Source organism: Mirounga angustirostris, unplaced genomic scaffold (genome assembly GCF_029215605.1).
Source record: "Mirounga angustirostris isolate CCGP_5_RB_7025 unplaced genomic scaffold, mMirAng1.0.hap1 SCAF_4, whole genome shotgun sequence".
Lineage (NCBI taxonomy): Eukaryota > Metazoa > Chordata > Mammalia > Carnivora > Phocidae > Mirounga > Mirounga angustirostris.
Genome location: NW_026991712.1, coordinates 480,739 through 504,591, shown reverse-complemented (window position 1 = coordinate 504,591; position 23,853 = coordinate 480,739). Strand labels below are relative to the sequence as shown.

At 55.6% G+C, this 23,853-nt stretch overlaps 1 protein-coding gene across 5 annotated transcripts; it reads left to right on the top strand.

Moving 5' to 3' along the window:
* The first annotated feature begins 1,694 nt into the window (after positions 1-1,694).
* ADCK5 (aarF domain containing kinase 5) lies at positions 1,695-23,853 on the top strand. 5 transcript variants are annotated; one of them, XM_064587676.1, is made up of 16 exons: positions 2,612-2,713; positions 9,376-9,437; positions 14,032-14,138; positions 15,045-15,194; positions 21,252-21,327; positions 21,461-21,661; positions 21,744-21,884; positions 21,971-22,084; positions 22,186-22,317; positions 22,386-22,469; positions 22,562-22,643; positions 22,717-22,795; positions 22,867-22,958; positions 23,032-23,284; positions 23,369-23,485; positions 23,602-23,853. In XM_064587676.1, exons 2-16 carry the CDS (start codon positions 9,405-9,407, stop codon positions 23,705-23,707), a joined length of 1,767 nt encoding a protein of 588 aa, XP_064443746.1. In that variant the 5' UTR covers positions 2,612-2,713; positions 9,376-9,404; the 3' UTR covers positions 23,708-23,853. The 5 variants fall into 5 exon arrangements, with proteins under 5 accessions (XP_064443745.1, XP_064443748.1, XP_064443747.1 ...); XM_064587675.1 differs by lacking the exons at positions 2,612-2,713; positions 9,376-9,437 and adding an exon at positions 1,695-1,814; XM_045895678.3 differs by lacking the exon at positions 9,376-9,437 and having other exon boundaries at positions 2,448-2,713.

The window sequence follows — 23,853 nt, the reverse complement described above, 5'->3', positions numbered from 1 at the left end:
TTTGAACTTTCCTTTTGAACTTGTAACCACTTCTTTGTTGTCTCATTAGTTAACGAGTTAAATAAGCCTTTGACACATTGTGCTAGTTTTTTAGGAATGCTGGAACTAATTACCACAAACTTGGTGGCTTACAATGACAGAAATTTATTCCGTTAGAGTGCTGGAGGCCAGAGATCTGAAATCAAGGTGTTGGCAGGGCTGGCTCCTGAAGGCTCTGAGGGAAACCCTGCTCCAAGGCCCTTTCACGCTTCTGGTGGTGCTCGCCATCCTGTATGTCCCTGGGCATGTGGCCACATCACTCTGTCTATACCTCTGCCTCCACATTGGCTTTTCCTCTGTGTCTCAGGTCTCTTTCTTCTCGTATAAGGACACCAGCCACTAGAATTAGGGCTATCCTCCTCCAGGATGGTCTCATCCAGAGAACTTTAATTCAATTACATGTGTAACAACTCTATTTCCAAATAAAGTCACATCACAAGCTGCAGAGGTTAGAACTTGGACATATCTTTTGCAGGGACATTGTTTAGTCCCCACGCACATGTTCATTTTATGTTGTGTGAGAAATCGTGCTTCTTAGTAAATACATACTTCCATTTTTTAAAAAATATTTTATTTATTTATTTGAGAGAGACAGAGATAGCGAGAGCATGAATGCGGAGGAGAGGGAGAAGCAGTCTCTCTGCTGAGCAGGGAGCCCAACGCAGGGGTCGAGCCCAGGACCCTCAGGACACTTAATACTGAGCCACCCAGGCGCCCCACACTTCCTTTTTAAGAAACAACAGTTTAGTAGATTCATGGGCTTGGGAACACAGGGGTGCTGGGAGATTTGGGAGATGTACTTGGGAGTGGGGGACTGACTGGGCAGCACTGCAGTGGACTGTGTCTGGGGTTTGCATGGACCAGGAATAGTGGTCACTTGGGGGAAGGTTTTCTTGGTGCTCCTGGGGCCCGGCCATCTCAGTTTTGGGGAACTGACTTCACATAGCACCACCAGGGGTAGATGCCCCCCCTTCAGTCCAGGGGCCTGTACCTGGGACAGGAGCCCCAGTCAGTACTAGGGTCCTTTGATGTGGCAGTAGAACAGAGTCCATTCCTTTGTGAGTTTGGGGAGAGGGAACCGGCTGTACTTTTTCCCAAAAGTGGACAAGAAAGCCCCTCCCCCGTTCCCAGCCCCAGGCAGGTGGCCCAGGCTTTCAGCAGTGTCTGTGTCTGGGCTCATGCTGCCATTCTCAGCCTTGCTGGTGTCACCTCCCAGACACTTTAGAAGCATTGTTATGTGGCCTACACTATCTCCTGGACTGGTTTCAATAAACATTATGGGGCTAGGTGAGGAGGCTCAATGTATGCAACTGGGAACATTCCAGAAAGCCTGGCCTTGGGAGGGGCTCAAGGTCCACTGTCAGGCCCTAGCCCGGACTCCAGGGACAGGGCTGTGAAGATAAGGCAGGCAAAAAAACAGTGAGGACAGCCGTCTGCATTCAGCCAGAGTATGGAGCCCAGCTTCTGTTACAAGGCGGGTGATGGGAACAAGGTGATTCTGGGCACTGAGCTGTAGCCGAAGAGGCCTGGGGTGGTGCGTTTCACGACAGGAGACGCTGGCTTCACCTGGGCCCGGCGTAAGGGACAATCTGCAGGGACCACTGGGCTGCCCTTGCGGGAGCAGGAGAAACCACGTGGGCAGGGAGGAGCCGAGTGGGGGCGGGGGGGCCATGCGGGACCAAAGGAACCTGGAGGGAGGGTGGGGAGGAGCTGACAGGAGAGCTGCCGGGTGGGACCAGCCTGAGTGGAGAAAGCTCCTGGGGCAGCCCACGCAGGTGGGGGACTTGGCAAGTGCGGAGTGGGGGACACGAGGCCCAGGGCTGCCGCAAGAGGGCCCCTGCAGACCGCGGCCCGACCCCCAGGGGCGGGGCTCCTGGAGGGAGGGGCCCGCAGGGGCGCGGCGCCGAGCGAGCGCGGGGGCCGATGCCGGAAGGAGGCTGAGCAGGCTGGGGTTCCGGGGAGCGGAGAGAACCCGGAGCGGGCGGTGCTCCCCTGGCCGGTGAGAGAAGTAGAGACGGGGGCTTGGCGCGGGCGGGGAGGGCCTCCGAGAGGAGCGGACGGGTCCTGCCCTGCCGCCCGGGCGGGCTGGCAGGCCCGTGCGGGGGAGGAAGCCTTCCCGTGGGTCTCGCCGGCCCTGTGAGCACCACTCAGGGCGTCGCTCCCGACGGTCCGCCTTCCACGACGCCCGGCACACAGCAGGCCCACAGTATCCCCGGCTTCGACCCGGGAACAAGGAGCTCGGACCTCGTTTTGTAGCGCGGAAAGCGAGCCGCGAAGCAGGGAAAGAGATTCACCCTAGCCGGCGGCTCCTAAGTGTTGAGCCCCTCCCCGCCGCACCGGTCCGGCTCCAGCTCTCAGAGCAGTGTCCCGCCGGCCACCCTCCCTCCCGCGTCCGCCCATGCTCTGAGCTTGCATTCGGCGGGAGCAGCCCCGGAGTCGCCCGGCGGAGCCGACGCGGCGCGCTGCCCTAGCCCTAAAGCTAGGCTGCGGCGGCCGCCAGGGGGCGCTGCGCCAGCGCGGACGCGGGCACGCTCGGGCGTGGCCTCCGGGGGCGCGCGTGCGCACTGAGCCCCCGCCCCGCAGGGGCTGCTGGGCCGGGAGACGGGGGCGTGCGGCCGGCGGGCGCCGGAGCGGGAGCGGGAGCGGCGCGGCGGCCTGGAGGATGTGGCGGCCGGTGAGTTCGCAGCCCGGCGTGGCCGGGCGCCGCCCCCACGGCCCCGTCAGCGCCCGTCGGAGCCCCGGGGCCGCCCCGAGCCGCCCCGTCCGGGGCCGCGTCCGGGGCCGCGCCAGGGGCCGGCGGCGCTCTTGGGCGCGGGCGTCCGGTTCTTCGCGGAGGCGACCCAGGCCCTGACCGTCGAGCCTCCCTGCCGCACGCGTGCGGAGGCCCCTGCTGCCGGCTCGCTCTGCCCTGGTCTCCGGCGCGCCGCACGTCACCCTGGCGGACACCTGCGGCCGGGCGTCCGAGCCGAGGAAGGACTGGGGCGTGGGGGCGGCGGCCTGGGGCCGGGCTCCCGCCTGCGGCCCCGGAAACCTGCCCGATCCTGCGCTGTCCTCCCAGCCCCTGGAAGGGGTCCTGCTCCTCCCGTTGTTTCTCAGCGGGGCCTCCCGTGTTGGTGTATCTGCACTTAGGATCAGCGCTCTTTTTTTTTTAAGATTTTACCTATTTAGGGCGCCTGGGTGGCTCAGTCGGTTAAGCGACTGCCTTCGGCTCAGGTCATGATCCCGGAGCCCCGGGATCGAGTCCCGCGTCGGGCTCCCTGCTCGGCAGGGAGTCTGCTTCTCCCTCTGCCCCTCCTCCCTCTCATGCTCTCTATCTCATTCTCTCTCTCAAATAAATAAATAAAATCTTAAAAAAAAAAAAAAGATTTTACCTATTTATTTGACAGAGAGAGAGACACAGCAAGAGAGGGAACACAGGCAGGGGGGAATGGAAGAGGGCGACGCAGGCTTCCCGCCGAGCAGGGAGCCCGACGCGGGGCTCGATCCCGGGATCCTGGGACCATGACCCGAGCCGAAGGCAGACGCTTAACGACTGAGCCACCCGGGCGCCCCAGGATCAGACCCTTTTAAACCTGGGGTCATAACCACTGACCCCGCTCTCACCCACTCTGGCCCCAGGAATCCATCCTTTTCGTCATAGGGTTTAGAGCTGAAGAGACTGAGAGGGTTTATCAGCATTTTCAACTTGGAGCTTTCTACAGGGCTTGTATTTTTCTAGTAAGCCTAGCCTTGTAGGGTTAGATATGAACAATATGGATGCGTTTCTTTTTTTTTTTTTAATTTAGATTTAATTAACATATAGCATATTATTGGTTTCAGAGGTAGAGGTCAGTGATTCATCAGTCTTATACAACACTCGGTGCTGATTCCATCACGTGCCCTCCTTCATGCCCATCCCCCAGGTACCCCATCCCCTGGCCCCCCCTCCCCTCCAGCAACCCTGTTCGTTTCCTGAGATTAAGAGTCTCTTATGGTTTGTCTCCCTCTCTGGTTTTCTTGTTTCCTTTTTCCCTCCCTTCCCCTATGATCCTCTGTTTTGTTTCTTAAATTCCACATATTGGTGAGATCATATGATAATTGTCCTTCTCTGCTTGACTTATTTCACTTATCATAATACCCTCCAGTTCCATCCACATCGTTGCAAATGGTAGGTGTTCATCCTTTCTGACGGCTGCATAATACTCCATTGTATATATGGACCACATCTTCTTTATCCATTCATCTGTCGATGGACATCTTGGCTCTTTCCACAGTTTGGCTATTGTGGACATTGCTGCTATAAACATCGGGGTGCACGTACCCCTTCGGATCCCTACATTTGTATCTTTGGGGTAAATACCAAGTAGTGCAATTGCTGGGTTGTAGGGTAGCTCTATTTTCAACTTTCTGAGGCGCCTCCATACTGTTTTCCAGAGTGGCTGCACCAGCTTGCATTCCCACCAACAGTGTAGGAGGGTTCCCCTTTCTCCGCATCCTCGCCAACATCTGTCGTTTCCTGACTTGTTAATTTTAGCCATCCTGACTGGTGTGAGGTGGTATCTCATTGAGGTTTTGATTTGTATTTCCCTGATGGCAAGTGATGTGGAGCTCTTTTTCATGTGTCTGTTGTCCATTTGGATGTGTTCTTTGGAGAAGTATTTGTTCATGTCTTCTGCCTGTTTCTTCACTGGATTCTTTGTTCTTTGGGTGTTGAGTTTGAGAAGTTCTTTATAGATCTCGGATACTAGCCTTTTATCTGATAAGACATTTGCATAGGGGCACCTGGGTGGCCCAGTTAAGTGGCTGCCTTCGGCACAGGCATGATCCCAGGGTCCCGGGATCGAGCCCCATGTCAGGCTCCCTGCTCAGTGGGGAGCCTGCTTCTCTCTCTCTCTCCCTCTGCCTGCCTCTCTGCCTACTTGTGCTTTGTGCTCTGTATCAAAATAAATAAATAAATAAAATCTTCAAAAAAAAAAACTGGGGAAAAAAAAAGACACTTGCAAATATCTTCTCCCCTTCCGTGGGTTGCCTTTTAGTTTTGTCGACTGTTTCCTTTGCTGTGCAAAAGCTTTTTATCTTGATGAAGTCCCAGTAGTTCATTTTTGCCCTTGCTTCCCTTGCCTTTGGAGACGTGTCTAGCAAGAAGTGGCTGCGGCCAAGGCCAAAGAGGTTACTGCCTGTGTTCTGTAGGATTCATGGATTCCTGTCTCACATTGAGGTCTTTCATCCATTTTGAGTTTATTTTTGTGTGTGGTGTAAGGAAATGGTCCAGTTTCATTCTTCTGCATGTGGCTATCCAATGTTCCCAACACCATTTGTTGAAGACACTGTCTTTGTTCCATTGGACATTCTTTCCTGCTTTGCCAAAGATGAGTTGACCATAGAGTTGAGTGTCCATTTCTGGGCTCTCTAGTCTGTTCCATTGATCCATGTGCCTGTTTTTGTGCCAGTACCAGACTGTCTTGATGATGACAGCTTTGTAATAGAGCTGGAAGTCCGGAATTGTGATGCCGCCGGCTTTGCTTTTCTTTTTCAACATTCCTCTGGCTATTTGGGGTCTTTTCTGGTTCCATACAAATTTTAGGATTATTTGTTCCATTTCTTTGAAAAAAGGGGATGGTATTTTGATGGGAATTGCATTGAATGTGTAGATTGCTCTGGGTAGCATAGACATTTTCACAATCTTTGTTCTTCCAATCCAGGAGCATGGAACGTTTTTCCATTTCCTTGTGTCTTTCTCAATTTCTTTCATGAATGTTCTATAGTTTTCTGAGTACAGATTCTTTACGTCTTTGGTTAGATTTATTCTCAGGTATCTTATGGTTTGGGGTGCAATTGTAAATGGGATCGATTCCTTAATTTCTCTTTTTTCTGTGTCATTGTTAGTGTATAAAATGCAGCTGATTTCTGTGCATTGACTTAATATCCTGCTACGTTGCTGAATTCCTGTATGAGTTCTGGAAGTTCTGAGTGGAGTCTTTTGGGTTTTCAACTTAGGTGCAGATGCATTTCTGTTCATTTTTGTGACTTGCAATGAGCCTGCCTTCCACAAGGGTGTTTTATGGATCGAGATGCGGCAGAGGCAGTGTGAGAGCCAGGCAGACAGGCGCTGAATTGGCCTTTAGCTCAGCACTTTACAGCTCACAAAGTGTCTGCACATATTCGGGTCACTTAATCCTCCCAACCGCCCTAAGGAGTGGGCAGGCAGGTTTTAGCTTCTGATGAGGAGCTGCTCACATCTGGTAAGTGGAGCAGAGCCCAGTAAGCCTCTGAGACCTGACTGGTGCCAAGAGGGTCATAGACCCTTGGAAAAGAAAAGGGCAGGGTATTCATGGTCCTCTAGGCCACCTCTCGTGGGCCCAGATTCCTAGGCTCACTTCCTACCTGTGGGAACATTTCTGTGCCTTGGATTCCTCTCCTGTTTAAGTACACAGGGTGGTTGACCCTGCCAGGAAACAGGCGTGGTTCTTGTCACCTCTGTAGTTCTTCTGGCTTGGGCCTCATCATGAGATGCAGCGGGTGCTCCTTAGTGCTGTGGGCTGGGTTGCCTGCAATGACCTTTCAACCCCTAATGTGCTCTAGCTAATCGACAGGGTGGCAGGGAAGCGGGTAGCTCGGCCTGTTGGTGACCTTTGTAATGTCTATTTGAGTCTCACTACTCAGAGCCTTTTTTCCCTCCCTGCTTTATAGGTTGTTAGCTGAGTTCCAGATGAGCGCTCTGTTTCCGCAGGTGGGCTGTGCACACACTCTAAGAAAGCATGAGAAGGGGGCGCATGGGGGGCTCAGTCGTTAAGCGTCTGCCTTCGGCTCAGGTCATGATCCCGGAGTCCCGGGATGGAGCCCCGCATCGGGCTCCCTGCTCCGCGGGAAGCCTGCTTCTCCCTCCCCCACTCCCCCTGCTTGTGTTCCCTCTCTCGCTGTCTCTCTCTCTCTCTCAAATAAATAAATAAAATCTTAAAAAAAATAAAATATAGTGACTTGGGGCTCGTGGTTGGCTCAGTCGGTGAAGCATCTGCCTTCGGCTCAGGTCATGATCCCGGGGTCCTGGGATCGAGCCCCGCGTCGGGCTCCCTGCTCTGCGGGAAGCCTGCTTCTCCCTCTCCCACTCCCCCTGCTTGTGTTCCCTCTCTCGCTCTGTCTTTCTCTGTCAAATAAATAAAATCTTTTAAAAAAAAGCATGAGAGACTGGGGTAGAGAAGGCCCATTTCATCTCGTCCAAACTGGAAGGCTTTGAGGTGGTGGGTGCAGAGACAAGTGTAGGCTAGGGCTGTCCCAGGCAAGCCAGGGCATGTAGTCCTCCTGGTGAGAAGGCACTGGTGCCTGGGGGAGCAGCCTGGCGATCCACAGCTCTCTCTTTGCCTGTTTGCTGGCATGTTCTGGTGCTTAAGCTCTGGGTGTGATTTGAGTTATATGTAATGTGCTGGAAATTGCCCTGGACTGGTTCCTGGAAGATTTGGCTACAAGTTCTGTCCCATATTTATAGTCATCTGACTTCTTTGGGCCTCGGGGATGTCTCTTGGATGATGGGGATAGTTTGAGGAGCACTGGCCATCCCAGACTGGAAGGAGCCAGGTCTTGAATGGGCCTGTGGACTGTGGTGGGGGCTTTGGAGTTGTCAGCATGAGGCCTCATCCTTGGAGTCCTGTGCAGAGCCAGCCTGCTGCAAGGGCTGCTGCCATCTCTTACCTGACTGTGGCCTTCTTCATATTGCTCACCTAGCATCCAGGGTTGGGCCGTGTGGGGTTCTGGTTCATTCTGTCACCATTTATCTCAATTCAGCAAGCCTTCATGGAGTTCCTGCTTTATCTAACAAGCACCGCACTAGATCCTAGAAGCACAGAGATGATTGAGAGGTGGACCCTGCACAGTCTGGTGGGGGAGCAGAGACTAACAGTCACACTCCGGTGTGATAAGGATAGTGGGAGAGGCGTGTACCACTTGCAGAGGCGGATGGGGGGGTGAGAGACAGGACTGGGGGATTAGGGTCTGGCGAAGGGCATTGCAGGCACCTGGGCCTGGTGCTGTGTGGGCTGTCCAGGTTCTACCAGAGGGACCTTTGTTATGGGAGTGTGAGTGGAGAGTCACTCACCGCTGGGGAATGAATTGGGGAATGATGAGATGCAGCCCGAGTCCTTACTGCTGCAACGGCATCTGAGAAAGCAGAAACGTACTGGGGAGCTGCGGCCAGGGGCGGTTACCTTTCTGGCCTTGCCCCCTCTGAGGCTTGGGTACAGCCAGGGCCTTGTGCTTTAGTGTAAAATAATTCAGAGTTAGCATGCTCCTCTGTGAAAGAACACGAGTGTAGCCCCTCCTGCTCAGCCCTCATGGGCATCTGGAGGGTCTGGGGCTCTTGTGATGCTGGGTTTAGCCTGCAGTCTTGGGGCAGCCATGCCTGGGCTCTGATACTTACATTCCCTGCCATCCCTTGCTTTGGCCTTGGTGCTCGCAGGCTCCGATTCATGAGGCCTTTCTGCTCCTCCAGTTTATTGGCTAGAATAGCTCATAAATCTTTCCTTTCCTTTTTCCTTTCCATTTTCCTTTCCTTTTTCCTTTCCTTTCAATGCTAATGTCTCCGAATAATCATTGTCTGTCAGCTTTGGCCATTTTCCTTCTTTGTCTGCGGTGGTGGTGCTTCTGAATCCATGAACACCACTGGAACTTTGCAGCAAACCTTGCTGTCCTTTCACTCGCTCCTGCCCTTCTGCTCCTGTTAAGTGAAGCATTTCTTCATATTCTATATGTAACCTATCTCCAAGTTTTATGTTGGAATTAGTCTCTTTTATCTTCTGGACTAAGTGCTATTTTTTTTCTCCTGAAAAAGCTGTGGGAAGCTGATGATCTGTTAACATAAATAGTTCAATTTATCTAGCAAGTATGTACTTCTTCATGTTAGGTGGAGCGGACTCCTGGGGGCAGGGCTGTTGGCAGGAGAGTAAGGGCATGGGGACCAGCAGGTGGCATGGCACAGTGAGCAGGAGGGCTGTGGAGAGTAGCTGCTCCTTGACCCCAGAATGACCTCAGCATGCCCATCTGCCTGGTCTGTCGTGTGGGCTGGGCGCAGTGCGGAGGGCTTTGCAAATGTTCGCTTGACCCATACATGAACAGTACAGTGGTCCTTGTTTTATAGACAGTGAAACTGAGGTGCAGGGAGGGAGGTAGCTTGCTCTCACTGCACAGCTAGTACTTGCTGGAGCCTGCAATCCAATTCCAGGCTCAGCAGTCTGTGTTCATAGTCTGCCCCCTCTCAGCCTTGAGTCTACCTGAGTCTCTAGGGCAGGGCCATCCTGGGCACTGTCTGGTGTTGGGCAGTGTCCCTGACCTCCACCCGTTCAATGCTAAGAGCACCCCTTTTCCCAGGTTGTGACAACTAAGAGTGTCTCCAGACAATGCCAGATGTCCTGGGCACACGGTTGCCCCTGGTGAGTACCCCTGCCCTGCCCTGCCCTAGCTGCCTCATCTTCAAAATGCCACCTTCCTAGGATATGGAGAAGAAGGAACCCTCTTACACTGCTGGTGGGAATGCAAGCTGATGTAGCCACTCTGGAGAACAGTATGGAGGTTCCTCAAAAAGTTAAAAATAGAGCTGCCCTACGACCCAGCAATTGCACTACTAGCTATTTATCCAAAAAATAGAAAAACACTAATTCGAAGGGATACACGTACCTCTTGGTTTATAGCACCACTATCAACAAGAGCCCAACTATGGAAGCAGTCCAAGTGTCCATCTACTGATGATGGATGAAGAGGTGGTATATATACAATGGAATATTATTCAGCCATCAAAAGGAATGAAATCTTGGTATTTGCAACAACATGGATGGAGCTAAAAGAGTAATAATGCTAAGCAAAGCAAGTCAGAGAAAGACAAATACCATATGATGTTGCTCATATGTGGAATTTAAGAAACAAATGAGCAAAGGAAAAAACAAGAGACAAAGCAAGAAACAGACTCTTAAATATAGTGAATGGATGGTCCCCAGAGGGGAGGAGGATGGAAGGATGGGAAACAGGTGGTGGGGATCAAGGAGTGCACTTGTGATGAGCACCAGGGGATGTGTGTGAGTGTTGAATCACTGTATGTTAACTATGCTGGAAGTAAAATAAAAACTTAAAATAGGGGCGCCTGGGTGGCTCAGTTGGTTGACCATCTGACTTGATTTTGGCTCAGGTCATAATCTCAGAGTGGTGAGATCGAGCCCCATGTCAGGCTCTGTGCTGGGCATGGATCCTGCTTAAGATTCTTTCCCTCTCCCTCTGCCCCTTCCACACCCTCCCTCTTTCTCTCCCTCTCAAAAACAAACAAAAAACAACAAAAAACCAAAAACAACTTAAAAATGCATGACAATAATATAAAAGGAAGTAGTAAAGTATTTGCAGTAGTAAAGTGTAGTAAAGTGTAGTAAAGTATTTGCAACTGGGGGAGGCAGTAAAAGTAATTATCTATATTAAACTATATTAGGTAAGGGATTCACAGTTTAGTCATTTATGTAACTTTATAAAGCTTTGTATGTGATTGCAAATTTATAAAGGAAACAATAGGATAATAAAACAGCGCCACCTTCCTGACTGGGACTTGGAAGAGCATAGCAGATGCCTGCCACTCTGATCATGAGAACGTTCAAATACAGGGACAAGCTGACAGAATGGTCCTACATAGTTAACTGTCCCGATACCCACCACCTAGATCCACCCATTATGAATATCTGCTCTAGTTGTTCCTATTTCTGTTTGAAACCATGCATTTTGTTGTCATTGGACCATTTGAAAGTAAGTTGCAGACTTTTTTTTTAAAGATTTTTTATTTATTTATTTGACAGAGAGAGAGACAGCGAGAGAGGGAACACAAGCAGGGGGAGTGGGAGAGGGAGAAGCAGGCTTCCCGCGGAGCAGGGAGCCCGATGCGGGGCTAGATCCCAGGACCCTGGGATCATGACCTGAGCCGAAGGCAGACGTTTAACGACTGAGCACCCCAGGCGCCCATAAGTTGCAGACATTTTGACACAATCTCTAAACATGTCAACATGCATCCCCTAAACATCATTCTCACTTAACTTAATCGTGCCTAGGAGTGTGAACAGTAATTCCTGAATGTCTGTTGTATTCCGACTAGCTTGTTGTCCCAGGACTGTGTTTATAGGAGCTTTCCTGCCGCTTGAGGTGCGCCTGGGTGTCTTGTCTGTCTAGCCTCCCAGTCTACAACAGTCTTCCCACTTTTTTCCTGTGATTGTTTTTTAACTTATTGTTATAAAAAATTGCAAATATTGGAGTGCCTGGGTGGCTCAGTTGGCTAAGTGTCCGATTCTTTTTTTTTTTGAGAGAGAACTCGCACAAGTGGGGGGAGGGACAGAGGGAGCTGGAGAAGCAGACTCCCCGCTGAGCAGCGAGCCCGACTTGGGACTCATCCCAGGACTCCCGGGATCATGACCCGAGCTGAAGGTAGTAAGCGTCTAATTCTTGATTTCGGCTCAGGTCATGATCTAAGGGTCATGGGATCGAGTCCCATGTCGGGCTCCTCGCTCAGTGGGGAGTCTCCTTGTCTCCCTCTGCTTGCTCTCTCTCTCTCAAATAAATAAATCTTTAAAAAATTTTGCAAATATTTATTTTTAAAGGTTTTATTTATTGATTTGACAGAGACACAGCGAGAGAGGGAACACAAGCAGGGGGAGTGCGAGAGGGAGAAGCAGGCTTCCCGCGGAGCAGGGAGCCGATTCGGGGCTTGATCCTAGGACCCCAGGATCACGACCCGAGCTGAAGGCAGACGCTTAATGCCTGAGCCACCCAGGCATCCCTGCAAATATTTATAGAGCAGAGAATTGATTAACGGCTGTGCCCAGCACCAGTGTTCCCAACTCATGAATCCTAATGACTTTCCGAAGGGGCCAGGCTGTTTAGAGGATGCCCCGCACCCTGGAGCCACTTGTTGGACTTGCTCAGGGCCACTGACCGTGAGTGCTGAGCTCCACTGGCTGGCGGCTGGTGGCTGTTGTCAGTTCTTACTCAGCGGGCTTGCAGTCTCCTTGAGGTCAGAATCACAGCACAGCCCTCACTGGCCAGAGTTCCAGGCAGCCGGTGTGTGACGCATCGAAGCACTCCCTGGCTCTCAGGCACCAGCCTTGGGCCATCTTGCCAGTTCCTCACACTTGCCTTGAATCCACTGGGCTCCATCACCCAGCACCCTCCTCCTGGACTGACCTCCCCAGAGTAGTGCCCCCTCCCTGCAGGAAAACCCCAGGGCCCCTCGGGATGCTCTGCCTGACTCCAGCTCACTTCGCTGCCCACTCTTTTTGGACAACCCCCCACCTATGAGCATACAGTATGTTTTCCAGCCTTTCACATAGGCCTCTCCCCAGAAATGCCCTGTGCTCTCCTGGCTTCAGGCCTCTACTGAGTCCACATTCTCTGTATAGAAGACCCTCTCTGGTGTTCACGTGGAAGTCCTACTCCCTGCCAGGTGGCAGGATCCTCCCTCCCTCGTGCTCCATGCTGTCCCTGTGTCTTCTTGGCTTTGTCTGCATCTGTCTGTGGCCCCTGGTTGCATACACAGGGCATCTCTGGCAGCGTTTGTGTGATGGGTATGTGTGGTAGAAGGTTGGAATCGGGTGAGTACAGGAAGGGAGGGGGCTGAAGGCCTTGAAGAGAATAGGCAGGGGCCGGACGGAGCCTGGACAGAGATGCATCTGAGGCGAGTGTATGGTGTGGGCTGGGCTTTCCTTCCTGGCGCACCTGCTTGTTGTCACAAGCCCTTGGGATCCCAGTGTGGAACCAGCCGTGCTGCAGGCACTCTCTAATGTTCTGAGCAACTATCCCCCAGATACCTGTGGTCACAGATGCCCATCCTCTGGGCTTCCTCTTCTGCTGCTGAGCCTCAGCATAGCTGTGTGCATGTGGCCAAGTCAGGTTGCGCGGGCCAGAGGGCTGGGCCTGGGGGCGGGGGGGCTGTGCTATCCTGCTCTCTTGCACAGAAAGCCTAGGGGCTCTTCCTGCCACTGGTCCTCACCTCCTGTCTGCCTGCGCTGCCTTTCTCGCCTCTGGGGGGTTTCCTTGAGGATCTGTGCTCGCTGTGTGTGGCCTTGCTGAGCAGAGGTTTTCTGTCAGCCTGTGTTCTCCTCTTGGGACAATAGGTCATGGACCTTTTCCTTTGACTTTTGTGTTGTTTTGCAGTCCTTGAGATTGTCTTCAGGGCTGTGTGTTTTGGCCAGAAAATGATTGGAAAGTCAGTCCTTTATTTGGTCCAGGGTTCACGATAAAAATGTTAACATCTGTGCCATGGGTCATGACGAACTATGCATAACTTTTTTTTCCCTAAAAAGAGAGTTTGCAGTTGGCAGTTTGTGGTTGAGGAACTCTTAAGACCCCATAATTCAAATAAGATTGGGAGACCAGGGTCGTCAGTAAGTGTAGGAGAGCCATGATGTTTCTGTGGTCACTGGAGTGACCAGCGCGCTGTGCCGTCCCCGCGGTACGTCTTCCACTTGGCCTTCCCCGCCCTCCTCCAGGTCTCCGCCGCTGGGGTCCTAGCAGGCGTTCTCAGAACGACCACTGACACAGCGTCCCTTTTACTGCCTCTGGTCTTCCACCCGAGAGCGACATCTTTCTGATTGTGTGATTAAGCATTATTGATCATTCCTTTGGAAATTCAGAATGACTTCCTGAGGCTGCTGGTTAGTGGGCTGAGCAACAGACAAATAGTGAGAGGTCCCAGGGCCCGGAGGAGAGGGGCCGGAAGGGATGCACAGCGGTGGGCGCTTCTAATGACCTGTCGTGGTGCCTCGAGGCAGAAGCTCCTGCTGCAAACGGGGTAGGCTTGCCTTCTCTCGCGTCATTCTTGGATCTCGGCCTTGCTCTCCAGAGGTGGCATTGTCCCTGCGTTCCTGAACCAAACATGTAGGCCTGGCCCCGAGCACAGGCCTGCGAGTGCTGACAGGCGCTGATGGCATATTTGGGTACCGGGAGGTACGGCTTGCCCCTCGGCTCCGGGCCTGTGTGACCCTGTGCCTTTTGCTCCCTTTGCAGTCACAGCTCTGCAGCTTCCACTCTGCCCTGCTGCACAGCAGGCGGAACCCCTGGCGGTGCCCCCCTGCCCTCCCCAGGAGAAACCTCAGGGTCCTGCCCACAAATTGGTGAGTTCTCCACAGCCCCGGGTGCCCTGTAGGGCCCGTGCCTCCTGCCAGGCAGGGATGGAAGACCTCTCTTGTGGGGCGCAAGGCTGGACTTCCTGTGCTTCCACCCCCAAGACAGATGCATCTGCTCCTCCGTGTGGTGGCCTGGGGTTGGTAGCCCCCTGCCCCCGCCAGGGACTGGCGCCCCTGGGCCAGGACTCCCCGACAGCAGCAGCATGAGCACACCGAGGCTAGACCCGTGAAGAAGGGTGGGACCGCTGTGGATGGGGCCAAAACAAGGGGGGGAAGTAGCAAGACCTGGACGTAGGAGGGTTCCAGGCCTGAGGCCAGTGGGCAAGACAGCGAGGGAGTGAGGTGGGGAGCGTCAGGAGGCTCGACTCAGGCCTGGCGGGCCGCAGTGAGTTACCCAAGCATGCACTCGCTGCCTGGTGACCTTGGGGCAGGCGTGTGACTAGATGCCAGGCTCCCGTTGGGCTCTCCCTTCGTCCCCGTCACCTGTGCACCTTGCGCAGCTCTGCCGTCCTGGCCCTTGGCAGTTCACTTGGGTGACTGCTTGTAACTCCGTATGGCATAGGAGGCCCTCGTCCGGTGAGGGTCTCAGCTCTGCCCGTGAGCTGCTTCCCGTGAGGCCAAAGAGCTGCTTTCTTTGCTCACTGGCCCCTTGGAGCCTGGCATCCAAGGTATCTGTGGGGCCCGGGCAAGGTGACTTGGAACACGCTAGTGACCGCTCGGGCCTCTGGAACCGGTGTTGCCTGCAGGGGCTTCTGGTAGAGGTGCAGCTCCCTGGGGTGGGCCAGGTTCTGGCTGAGAGTGCCCCTCGGGCTGTGGGCAGCAGAGGCCCGCAGGGCCCCGGCCCGGTGGGCAGACGGGAAGTGACCCGCACCATCCACCTCTGTCTCCCTCCAGGTCCTTCAGATCCCGGCCCCTATGGAGGAAGGCGCTCTCTGCCACGGTGCTGGGGGTACCCCTGCTACTTGGGGCCCGCTATTTCACAGCAGAGCCTCAGGAGAAGAGAAGGATGAGGCTCGTAGTGGACGGCGTGGGGCGCTTCAGCAGGTAGAAGGAGCGGGGGCACGGTGCGCTTTCTCCCCTGCCCAGGCCTGTCCTGAGATGTGTGGAGCCGGAGCTGGGGCTGGGAGGGGCTGCGAGGGGCCGCAGGGTTTTGCTTGAAACTTCCAAGCTGCCTTCCAGACATTCCAGGACGGCCAGGTCCACGTAGTCGTAGTGCCAACGAGCACACCAGACGTGGCCTCTTAAAGACCCTTCAGATCACCCTCGGCCAGTGGAGGGAGGAGGGCTGGTCAGGCTTCTGCCAGCTGGTGGGCAGACGGGAAGCTGCTTCCTCCTCTTCCTCTTTCTTCTCGCCTCCACTCCCCCAAGGAGAGTTGGCATCCAGAGGGCTCTGGGGCTCAGAGGGGAGGGCTGCCATCCCTCCTCCAGTCCCAGTGGACTGGTCTAGAGATGGATAGTGTCTGGTCATTAATATTAAGGGTGCCTTAAACTGAAGGCCCTTTTCATACTCCCTTATCTACCAGTGCAAGATTCTGGGGGGTAGGGGTGATCTTCCTGTTGGAGGAATCCTACAGCCAAGAAATCCTGAGAACCAGCTCTTGGCTTTGAGTGAAACCTCAGTCTACCCAAACGCACTGTTGGGCTGGACTGGGGGGTGCACGTGGTTGCCCAGGGAGGTGGTTCAGCCTCCTGGCTTGAGGAGGCTGCGGGGTCAGGGGCTGCAGCTCCGAGCACCTGCAGCCTCTCAAACCTGGGTCCATCTCTCAGGGGGAGGCTTAGGACTACTAAGGCCTTCAGGCACTTAGCCAGAAACTTCCCTGAAATTTATGCTGGTGGAGGCCATGGTCGGGTGGATGGCTGAATGCTTGACCACTTCCTGCTATGAGGACACGACAGCCTGGTCACTTCTTAGCTCCTTGATGGCGGCCCCGCCCCTGCGCACCTGTCTCCCTCGGTGGTCAGGTTTGCCTAAAGCACCTCGTTGCCCTCCTGGGCAGGTTCTGGGTAGTGAGTTCTCTGTCCTGTAGGGTTGTCCAGTCTCCCAGTCCTGAGGTGGATGAAGGCAGAGCCTGGAGTGGGCTCTGTCTTTTCTTCTGTGGCTCTCCACTGTGTGGGACTGGTGGGGATGGTCCCCATGCGGCCTGCTTCCGAAATGCACACTTGGCATGTCTGGGCCTGTCTCGCTGTCCGCTTCACACGTGCTGCGGTCTCCCAGTGTCAGATGCCCCATCGCAGGCACGCCTGCCTTCTCGGCTTCCTTCCTGAGAAAATGTATTTTCACAGCTTGCTTTCGGAGGCTGAGCTGGGATTGGAGGGAGGCAGCTACAACTATTCTTTTCCCAACATGTTCTTGTCAGCTGTAAACCCCAGCCATTGCAGGACAGGCAGGCTGGGCACAGGGTGACCACAGGGCCTCCAGAGTCAGGGTCAGTGTATGTGCGGGAGCCCAAGGACGGAGCACAGGTGGGGAGCACGTCGGGGCTGGCTCTACCAAGGGAGTCGGGAGCTCGTTCTGTTGTAGGAGAGCGATCAGAACACATCACGTGTGTGTGAAGGCTCAGAGATGGGCGGTAGGAAGTCTGCATCAAGTCCTTGCTTTCTTACCCCGCCCCTTACTGAATTTTAACTTCTCAGAAACCTGTGGGCTTTTTTTTTTTTTTTTGAACACCGTTTCACATGTCCAGAAAAGTTGTAGGAATTAGACAAATGAGTTGTCAGTGTGTTCCATTGTCCCTGCAAACTGGGGTGTATTTCCTAAACAAGGACATCGTCCATAAGCACCATCAGGACATGGGTGTGTTATGAGCCTCTGACTACCTAAACTCATCCACCTGTCACCAAGCATCCCAGCAAATAACCTTTTTAGCACAAGGATCCCGTACCAGGCCCATCTCTAATTTCCTGCCACCTAGAACAGTGCCCCCGTGTCTCCTTGGCTCTTAGGGCTAAACTTGAGGTCAGGCATGGTCCCCAGACCCCCATGTCCGCCCAGGGCTATCAGTTTCAATGGTTCCCTAGGACAAATCACAGAACTCAGGAAAGTCCCGTACTCTGGATTAAGGTGTTATCATAGCAAAAAAGATACAAATCAGAATGAACCCAAGGAAGAGATGCACAGGGTGAGGCCCGGGAGAGCCCCAAATTCAGAGTTTCCATGCCCTCAGAGACCTGTGACACCCTTACTCCTGCCCTGTCGCTGACATGCCACGGTGCCGTCCGGGCATTCTGTGAGCTTCAGTGTGCACGGTTTCCACGGGAGTCTCCTTCTAGGCGTGATTGAATCGTTGGCCTCCGACTGAGCTGCCTCCAGTCTCCCTCCCTCCCCCGGCTGGGCTGACCTCTGGCGATCTGAGCACATCATCAGCATGCACTGCCCGGGCCCATCACCCATCCCAGACACTCCTGTCACTCGGGAGATCGCAGGCCTTCAGAGGCCACCTGCCGGGAGCTGGGGCAAAGGCTGGGCCTTTCTGGCTGAAGTTAATTCTTCACTACACGTGACCTTGACACACTGGGAGGCTTATAAACCGGCGAGGGTCAGCAGACTGTGGCCAAACGTGGCTGCTGCCCGTTTGATAAATAAGCTTTCTTGGACCTGGTCTTGTCCGTTGTGCACGTTACCTGGGCTGCTCTCACTGCGACAGCAGAGGGGAGGCCATATGGCTCAGAAAGCCCAAAATCTTTACCGTCTGGCTTCGTAAAGAAAAATGTTGCTGCCCCCTTTTGTAGAAGGCCCCCCATTTGGGTTTCTCTGAGGTTTGCTCGTGGTTGGATTCAGTTGGTGCATTTTGTCATGTTCTGCGCCCGCGGGGCGGTGCGCGGCTTGTCCGGGTCCCTTGTCTTGGAGTGACATTGGGGTCGGTTCCCGTTGCCCTTCTGCCCACTGGCTCAGCAGCCCCCAGGACTCCTTCGGTGAGTTAATTCTTACTGGGGCCCCACATGGTGGTTTTTCTAGTTCAGCTGTGCCACATCTGTTAGTTGCCCTTGTACTATAAGAAAACTTTCTCGGGGCGCCTGGGTGGCTCAGTGGTTAAGCGTCTGCCTTCGGCTCAGGTCATGATCCCAGGGTCCTGGGATCGAGCCCCAAGTTGGGCTCTCTGCTCAGCGGAAAACCTGCTTCTCCCTCTGCCTCTCTCTCTCTGTCTCTCATGAATAAATAAAATCTTTAAAAAAAAAAAAAAAGAAAACTTTCTCTTCTCCCCATTTATTTGTATCAGTCTCGACTTAAGGATTTATTATTTATTTATTTATTTATTTTTTTAAAAGATTTTATTTATTTATTTGACAGAGAGAGAGATAGTGAGAGCAGGAACACAGCAGGGGGAGCAGAAGAGGGAGAAGCAGGCTTCCCGCCGAGCAGGGAGCCCAATGAGGGGCTCTATCCCAGGACCCTGGGACCATGACCTGAGCCAAAGGCAGACGCTTAACGACTGAGCCACCCAGGCGCCCCTGGATTTTTTATTTGATTGTATGGATTGCTCTCTGTTGATGTCGGTTATTTTGTTGTTGTTTTTGTGGGTTTAGCCTTTGTGATCCTTTTTTTTATTTCCAAGATTTTATTTAAATTCCAGTTAACATACAATGTAATACTACTTTCAGGTGTAGATCCTTTTATCTCTAACATTTTATTGTAAAAAATTTCAAACAGCGGAGTTGGAAACACTGTATAGTGAACCTAGATTTTGCCATTACATCTTCAAATAGTTGTTTTAACTCCCACCCCGAGTCCTCTTGCAGTGTCTCCATCTCTGGAGCATTTTATTCCTTCTTTTTTTTTTTTTTTTTAAAGATTTTTTATTTATTTATTTTGACAGAGAGACACAGCGAGAGAGGGAGCACAAGCAGGGGGAGCGGGAGAGGGAGAGGCAGCCTTCCCGCGGAGCAGGGAGCCCGATGCGGGGCTCGATCCCAGGACCCTGGGATCATGACCTGAGCCGAAGGCAGACGCTTAACGACTGAGCCACCCAGGCGCCCCCATTTTATTCCTTCTTGCATGGAGATGCTCCAGGCTCATCTTGTTCTTTCCCAGGCCTGGATTCAGCCATTCTCCTGGGAGCCTGGTTCCTTGGAACATAGAAGGGTCTTTTTTTTTTTTTTTTTTTTTAAGATTTTTTATTTATTTGACAGAGACACAGCGAGAGAGGGAACACAAGCAGGGGGAATGGGAGAGGGAGAAGCAGGCTTCCCGCCGAGCAGGGAGCCCGATGCGGGGCTCGATCCCAGGACCCTGGGATCATGACCTGAGCTGAAGGCAGACGCTTAACGACTGAGCCACCCAGGTGCCCCAATCAATTGCATTTCCTTTTTTTTTTCTTTTTTTAAGATTTCATTTATTAGAGAGAGAGAGAGCACAAGCAGGGGAGGGAAGAGTAGAGGGAGAAACAGACTCTCCACTGCGCCAGGAGCCCGATGCAGGGCTCGATCTCAGGACCCCGGGATCATGACCTGAGCCGAAGGCAGACCCTTAACGACTGAGCCACTGCCCCCGGAGGAAGGGTCTTAAGGACCAGGGCGTGGATGTTGGTGTGCTCACTGCTCTGGGCGGTCTGCTCCCAGGCCCTTCCGTAGACTAGAGCGAGGGGCTGTTTGGACGTGTGGCTGTGCACACGCACACGCACACGTGTCCATCTCTGTGTCTAGCCGTACACACCACACCTTGTACACACAGATACTTCCCAGGACAGAGATCATTCTCATTTACTCTCTTCTCCAGCTGGAAGAATCTTGGCTTCCCTTGTCCATAATTTAGTGACTTATTTGATCAGTCACCGAGTGTAGCAACCACCCCCGCCCCTTTGCAGACCTTGCATTCCCTTTTGGACTGAATTATTCAGGAAGGAGGGAAGCCCCCCTCCCCCGCTTTGTATCTCTAGGGAGCTCAGAGAATTCCTGTGTCCTTGCTCACCCTGCCAACCATGCGCTCTGTTCTTCACAGAGTCCTGTCTGTTCCCTGGGTCCGGCTGGGGGTGAGTGGGACAGAGCCCTTCATTTGTGGAGTGCAGCGCGGCTCGCGTAAGGCGCGCTCGCGTAAGGCGCGCTCGCGTAAGGCGCGCTCGCGTAAGGCGCGCTCGCGTAAGGCGCGCTCGCGTAAGGCGCGCTCGCGTAAGGCGCGCTCGCGTAAGGCGCGCTCGCGTAAGGCGCGCTCGCGTAAGGCGCGCTCGCGTAAGGCGCGCTCGCGTAAGGCGCGCTCGCGTAAGGCGCGCTCGCGTAAGGCGCGCTCGCGTAAGGCGCAGGCCGCCCTCTGACTCTGCTCGGGCATGCTCGGTCACCGCGACTGCGGGGGTAGCATATACCCTAGCAGGGAGGCAAACCGGTCCAGAACCCAGCAGCCCTTTCCTTCCTGCCCTTCAACTCTGACCCTCCTGTGCCGGAGGTGGGAGGCAGAAGTTAGAGGTTTGGCTTGACCAGGGGCCCCAGTCCCCTCAGGGCTTCTTCCTTGAGGAACAGGAGCCCTACACCCCTCCCATGAAGGTTTGAGGGTCTGCGGTCTGTGATGCTGGAGGCTGGACTCAGCCCTGGTTCCTTCCCTCTCCAGACCCAGGGCGGCCTGTCCATAGCCTGGGCCACGGGGAGTGAGTACCCTTGCCAACGTAGGGAGGGGCCCGGGTCCCCAGGACCGTGGAGAGCACCAGGAGCCCTGCTGTCCACGGACACATGGAGAGCGCCTGGGGGCTCGGCGGGGCGCGCGGTGCAGAGGGGCCTGGGGCGAGGGCATGTCTGAGCATGGGAGCTGGTGACAGCCGCCCGCTCATTAGCCATCAGCGCTGCACAGGTCTCAGGTGCTATAAGAGCAGTGAGAAAGAAGCCCGGTCTTTCGGGCCGGAGCGCCCCCCCACCAGCTCCCGCCCCTCCCGTCTGTGCTGGGTGCTCGTTGGCGCACGTTCGGGCACAGGGGTGGCGTAGAGCGGGAGCTGAGACTGCCCTGCTGGCAGTGTTAAGAGCAAGGGGGCCACACCAGAGCCTGTCCTCTCCCTCCTGGTCCAGCCTGGGAGCCCAGCAGCCCCTGCCGCACGCTCGCTCCGGGCCGGTGGTTTGGCGCGGGGGTGGGACGGCTCTGAGGTGCCGTGCCTGCCAAGGGCTGAAGGCAGCCTCTGCCAACAGGTCTCTGAGGATAGGCCTACAGATCTCCCTGGACTACTGGTGGTGTGCAAACGTCGTCCTGCACGGGGTGGAAGAGGTTTGTCCCTGCATCCTAGCCACAGCGGGAGAAGAGGGGGGACGGTGACACGCTCGATGAGGGTGGGTGCTGGGGGCACTAAGGAGGTGCCTGCCCACCCGCCCCCATCCCTTCCCTCCATGCCTATGGTCAGAACAGCCCGGGGTACTTGGAGGTGATGTCTGCATGTCACCAGCGGGCGGCTGATGCCCTGGTCGCCGGGGCCATCAGCAATGGGGGCCTCTACGTGAAGCTGGGCCAGGGGCTGTGCTCCTTCAACCACCTGCTGCCCCCGGAGTATATCAGGACTCTGCGTGTGCTGGAGGACAGGGCCCTCACGCGCAGGTTCCAGGAGGTGAGCCCTGCACTTGGGCTGGGGGCTCTGGCAGCGCCTCCCCCCCTTCCCGCTCCCCGCTCCAAGAACCCTCTCCTGCCAGGTGGACGAGCTGTTCCTCGAGGACTTCCAGGCCCTGCCCCACAAGCTCTTTCAGGAGTTCGACTATCAGCCCATCGCCGCCGCGAGCCTGGCCCAGGTGCACCGAGCCAAGCTGCACGACGGCACGGAGGTGGCCGTCAAGGTGCGTGGGGGCCCACTCTGCACCGCAGCGGGGTCTGGGGCGGTGCTGGCAGCCCTGGGTCCTCCCTGCACCCTCGCCCAACGCAGGTGCAGTACATCGATCTGCGGGACCGCTTTCATGGCGACATCCACACCCTGGAGCTCCTGCTCCAGCTCATCGAGTTCATGCACCCCAGCTTCGGCTTCAGCTGGGTCCTCCAGGTAAGCGCTGCCCAGAGGCTGGAGCAAGCAGGGTCTGCATGTTATGAGCTGGGGTGGCCTGGTCCCCAACCTCGACCCCCAGCTGCCCGTGTGGCCCCCAGGACCTGAAGGGCACCCTGGCCCAGGAGCTGGACTTCGAGAACGAGGGCCGAAATGCCGAGCGCTGTGCCCGGGAGCTGCAGCACTTGCGCTATATCGTGGTCCCCCGCGTGCACTGGGACACGTCCAGCAAGGTGGGCTGGGCCCCCTCCTGGGTGGGAACGCGCAGCCCTGCTGAGCTCAGCCACTTGCTCTCTCCCAGCGTGTGCTGACGGCTGAATTCTGCGAGGGCTGCAAGGTCAGCGATGTGGAGGCCATCAAGTGCATGGGGCTGGCAGTGAAGGATGTGAGTGCCTGTGCATGAGTGTGTGGGCGTGGGCGGGCACGTGTGCGCCCCAAGCACAGGGTGACGGTGGCCCGGTCCCGTTCTCTCCGCAGATCGCAGAGAAGCTCATCCAGGCTTTTGCGGAGCAGATATTTTATACAGGCTTCATCCACTCAGACCCCCACCCTGGCAATGGTAGGAAAAGTCCCCGGGGGTGGGGGTGGGAGTCGGGGGACAGGGGACACGAGCCGACACGCTGTGTCCCTAGTTCTGGTGCGGAAAGGCCCTGACGGGAAGGCCCAGCTGGTGCTGCTGGACCACGGGCTCTACCAGTTTCTGGACAGGAAGTAAGCCGGGGAGCCTGGAGGGGCTGCGGGGCAGGGCCTGGTCCCTGGGCCTTATCGCCGGCCTCCCGCAGGGACCGCTCAGCCCTGTGCCAGCTGTGGAGGGCCATCGTTCTCAGGGACGACACCGCCATGAGGACACACGCAGAGGCGCTCGGGGTGCGAGGTGAGGCCGGGGTGTGCGGCGTGGGGGCTTGTGGGGCCCGCGGTCCTGGCTCACCGCCCGCCCCGCGCCCCAGACTACTTGCTCTTCTCCGAGGTGCTCATGCAGCGGCCCGTGCGCCTGGGGCAGCTGTGGGGCTCCCACCTGCTCAGCCGGGAGGAGGCGGCCTACATGCAGACCATGGCGCAGGAGCACTTTGAGGGCATCATGGGGGTGCTCAAGGCCCTGCCGCGGCCCATGCTGCTCGTGCTGCGCAATATCAACACCGTGCGTGCCATCAACGCCGCGCTGGGCACCCCCGTGGACCGCTACTTCCTCATGGCCAAGAGGTGGGTGCGGGCTGGCGGGATGCCGGGGGGTGGGAAGCGGCGGCGGGCGTGGGCCTGGGCCGGGCTGACCGTGTGTCTGTGCAGTGCGGTCAGGGGCTGGAGCCGCCTGGCAGGTGCCGCCTACCAGAGCCTCTACGGTGGCAGCCTCCTGCGCCACATCAGGGTCATCTGGGAGACGTTCAAGTTCGAAGTGGCCCTGAGGTGAGGGGAGGAGGGAGGGGAGGAGGGAGGGGAGGGGAGGGGGCGGGGCAGGCACCCAGCGCAGGCGGTTGAGACCTGCCCCGCACCAACCTGTGACCCCTCTGGCCTCCCACCAGGCTGGAGACCCTATCTATGCGGCTCACTGCCCTCCTGGTCCGGCTCTTGGTCCACCTGGGCCTCCTGCCTGAGACCCGGGGGCTCTCTGAGTACCTGGAGACCTAGGGAGCCCCGGGGGCAAGAGGACCTCCGAGCTCAGCTGCGTCGGACCCACAGAGCTGGCCAGGGCTGGAAGTGCACATGCCCCGGGACCTGGGGCGCGAAGCGGTTGGGGGCGGGGGGAAACCGTGGGGCTCTGAGGCCGACAATGA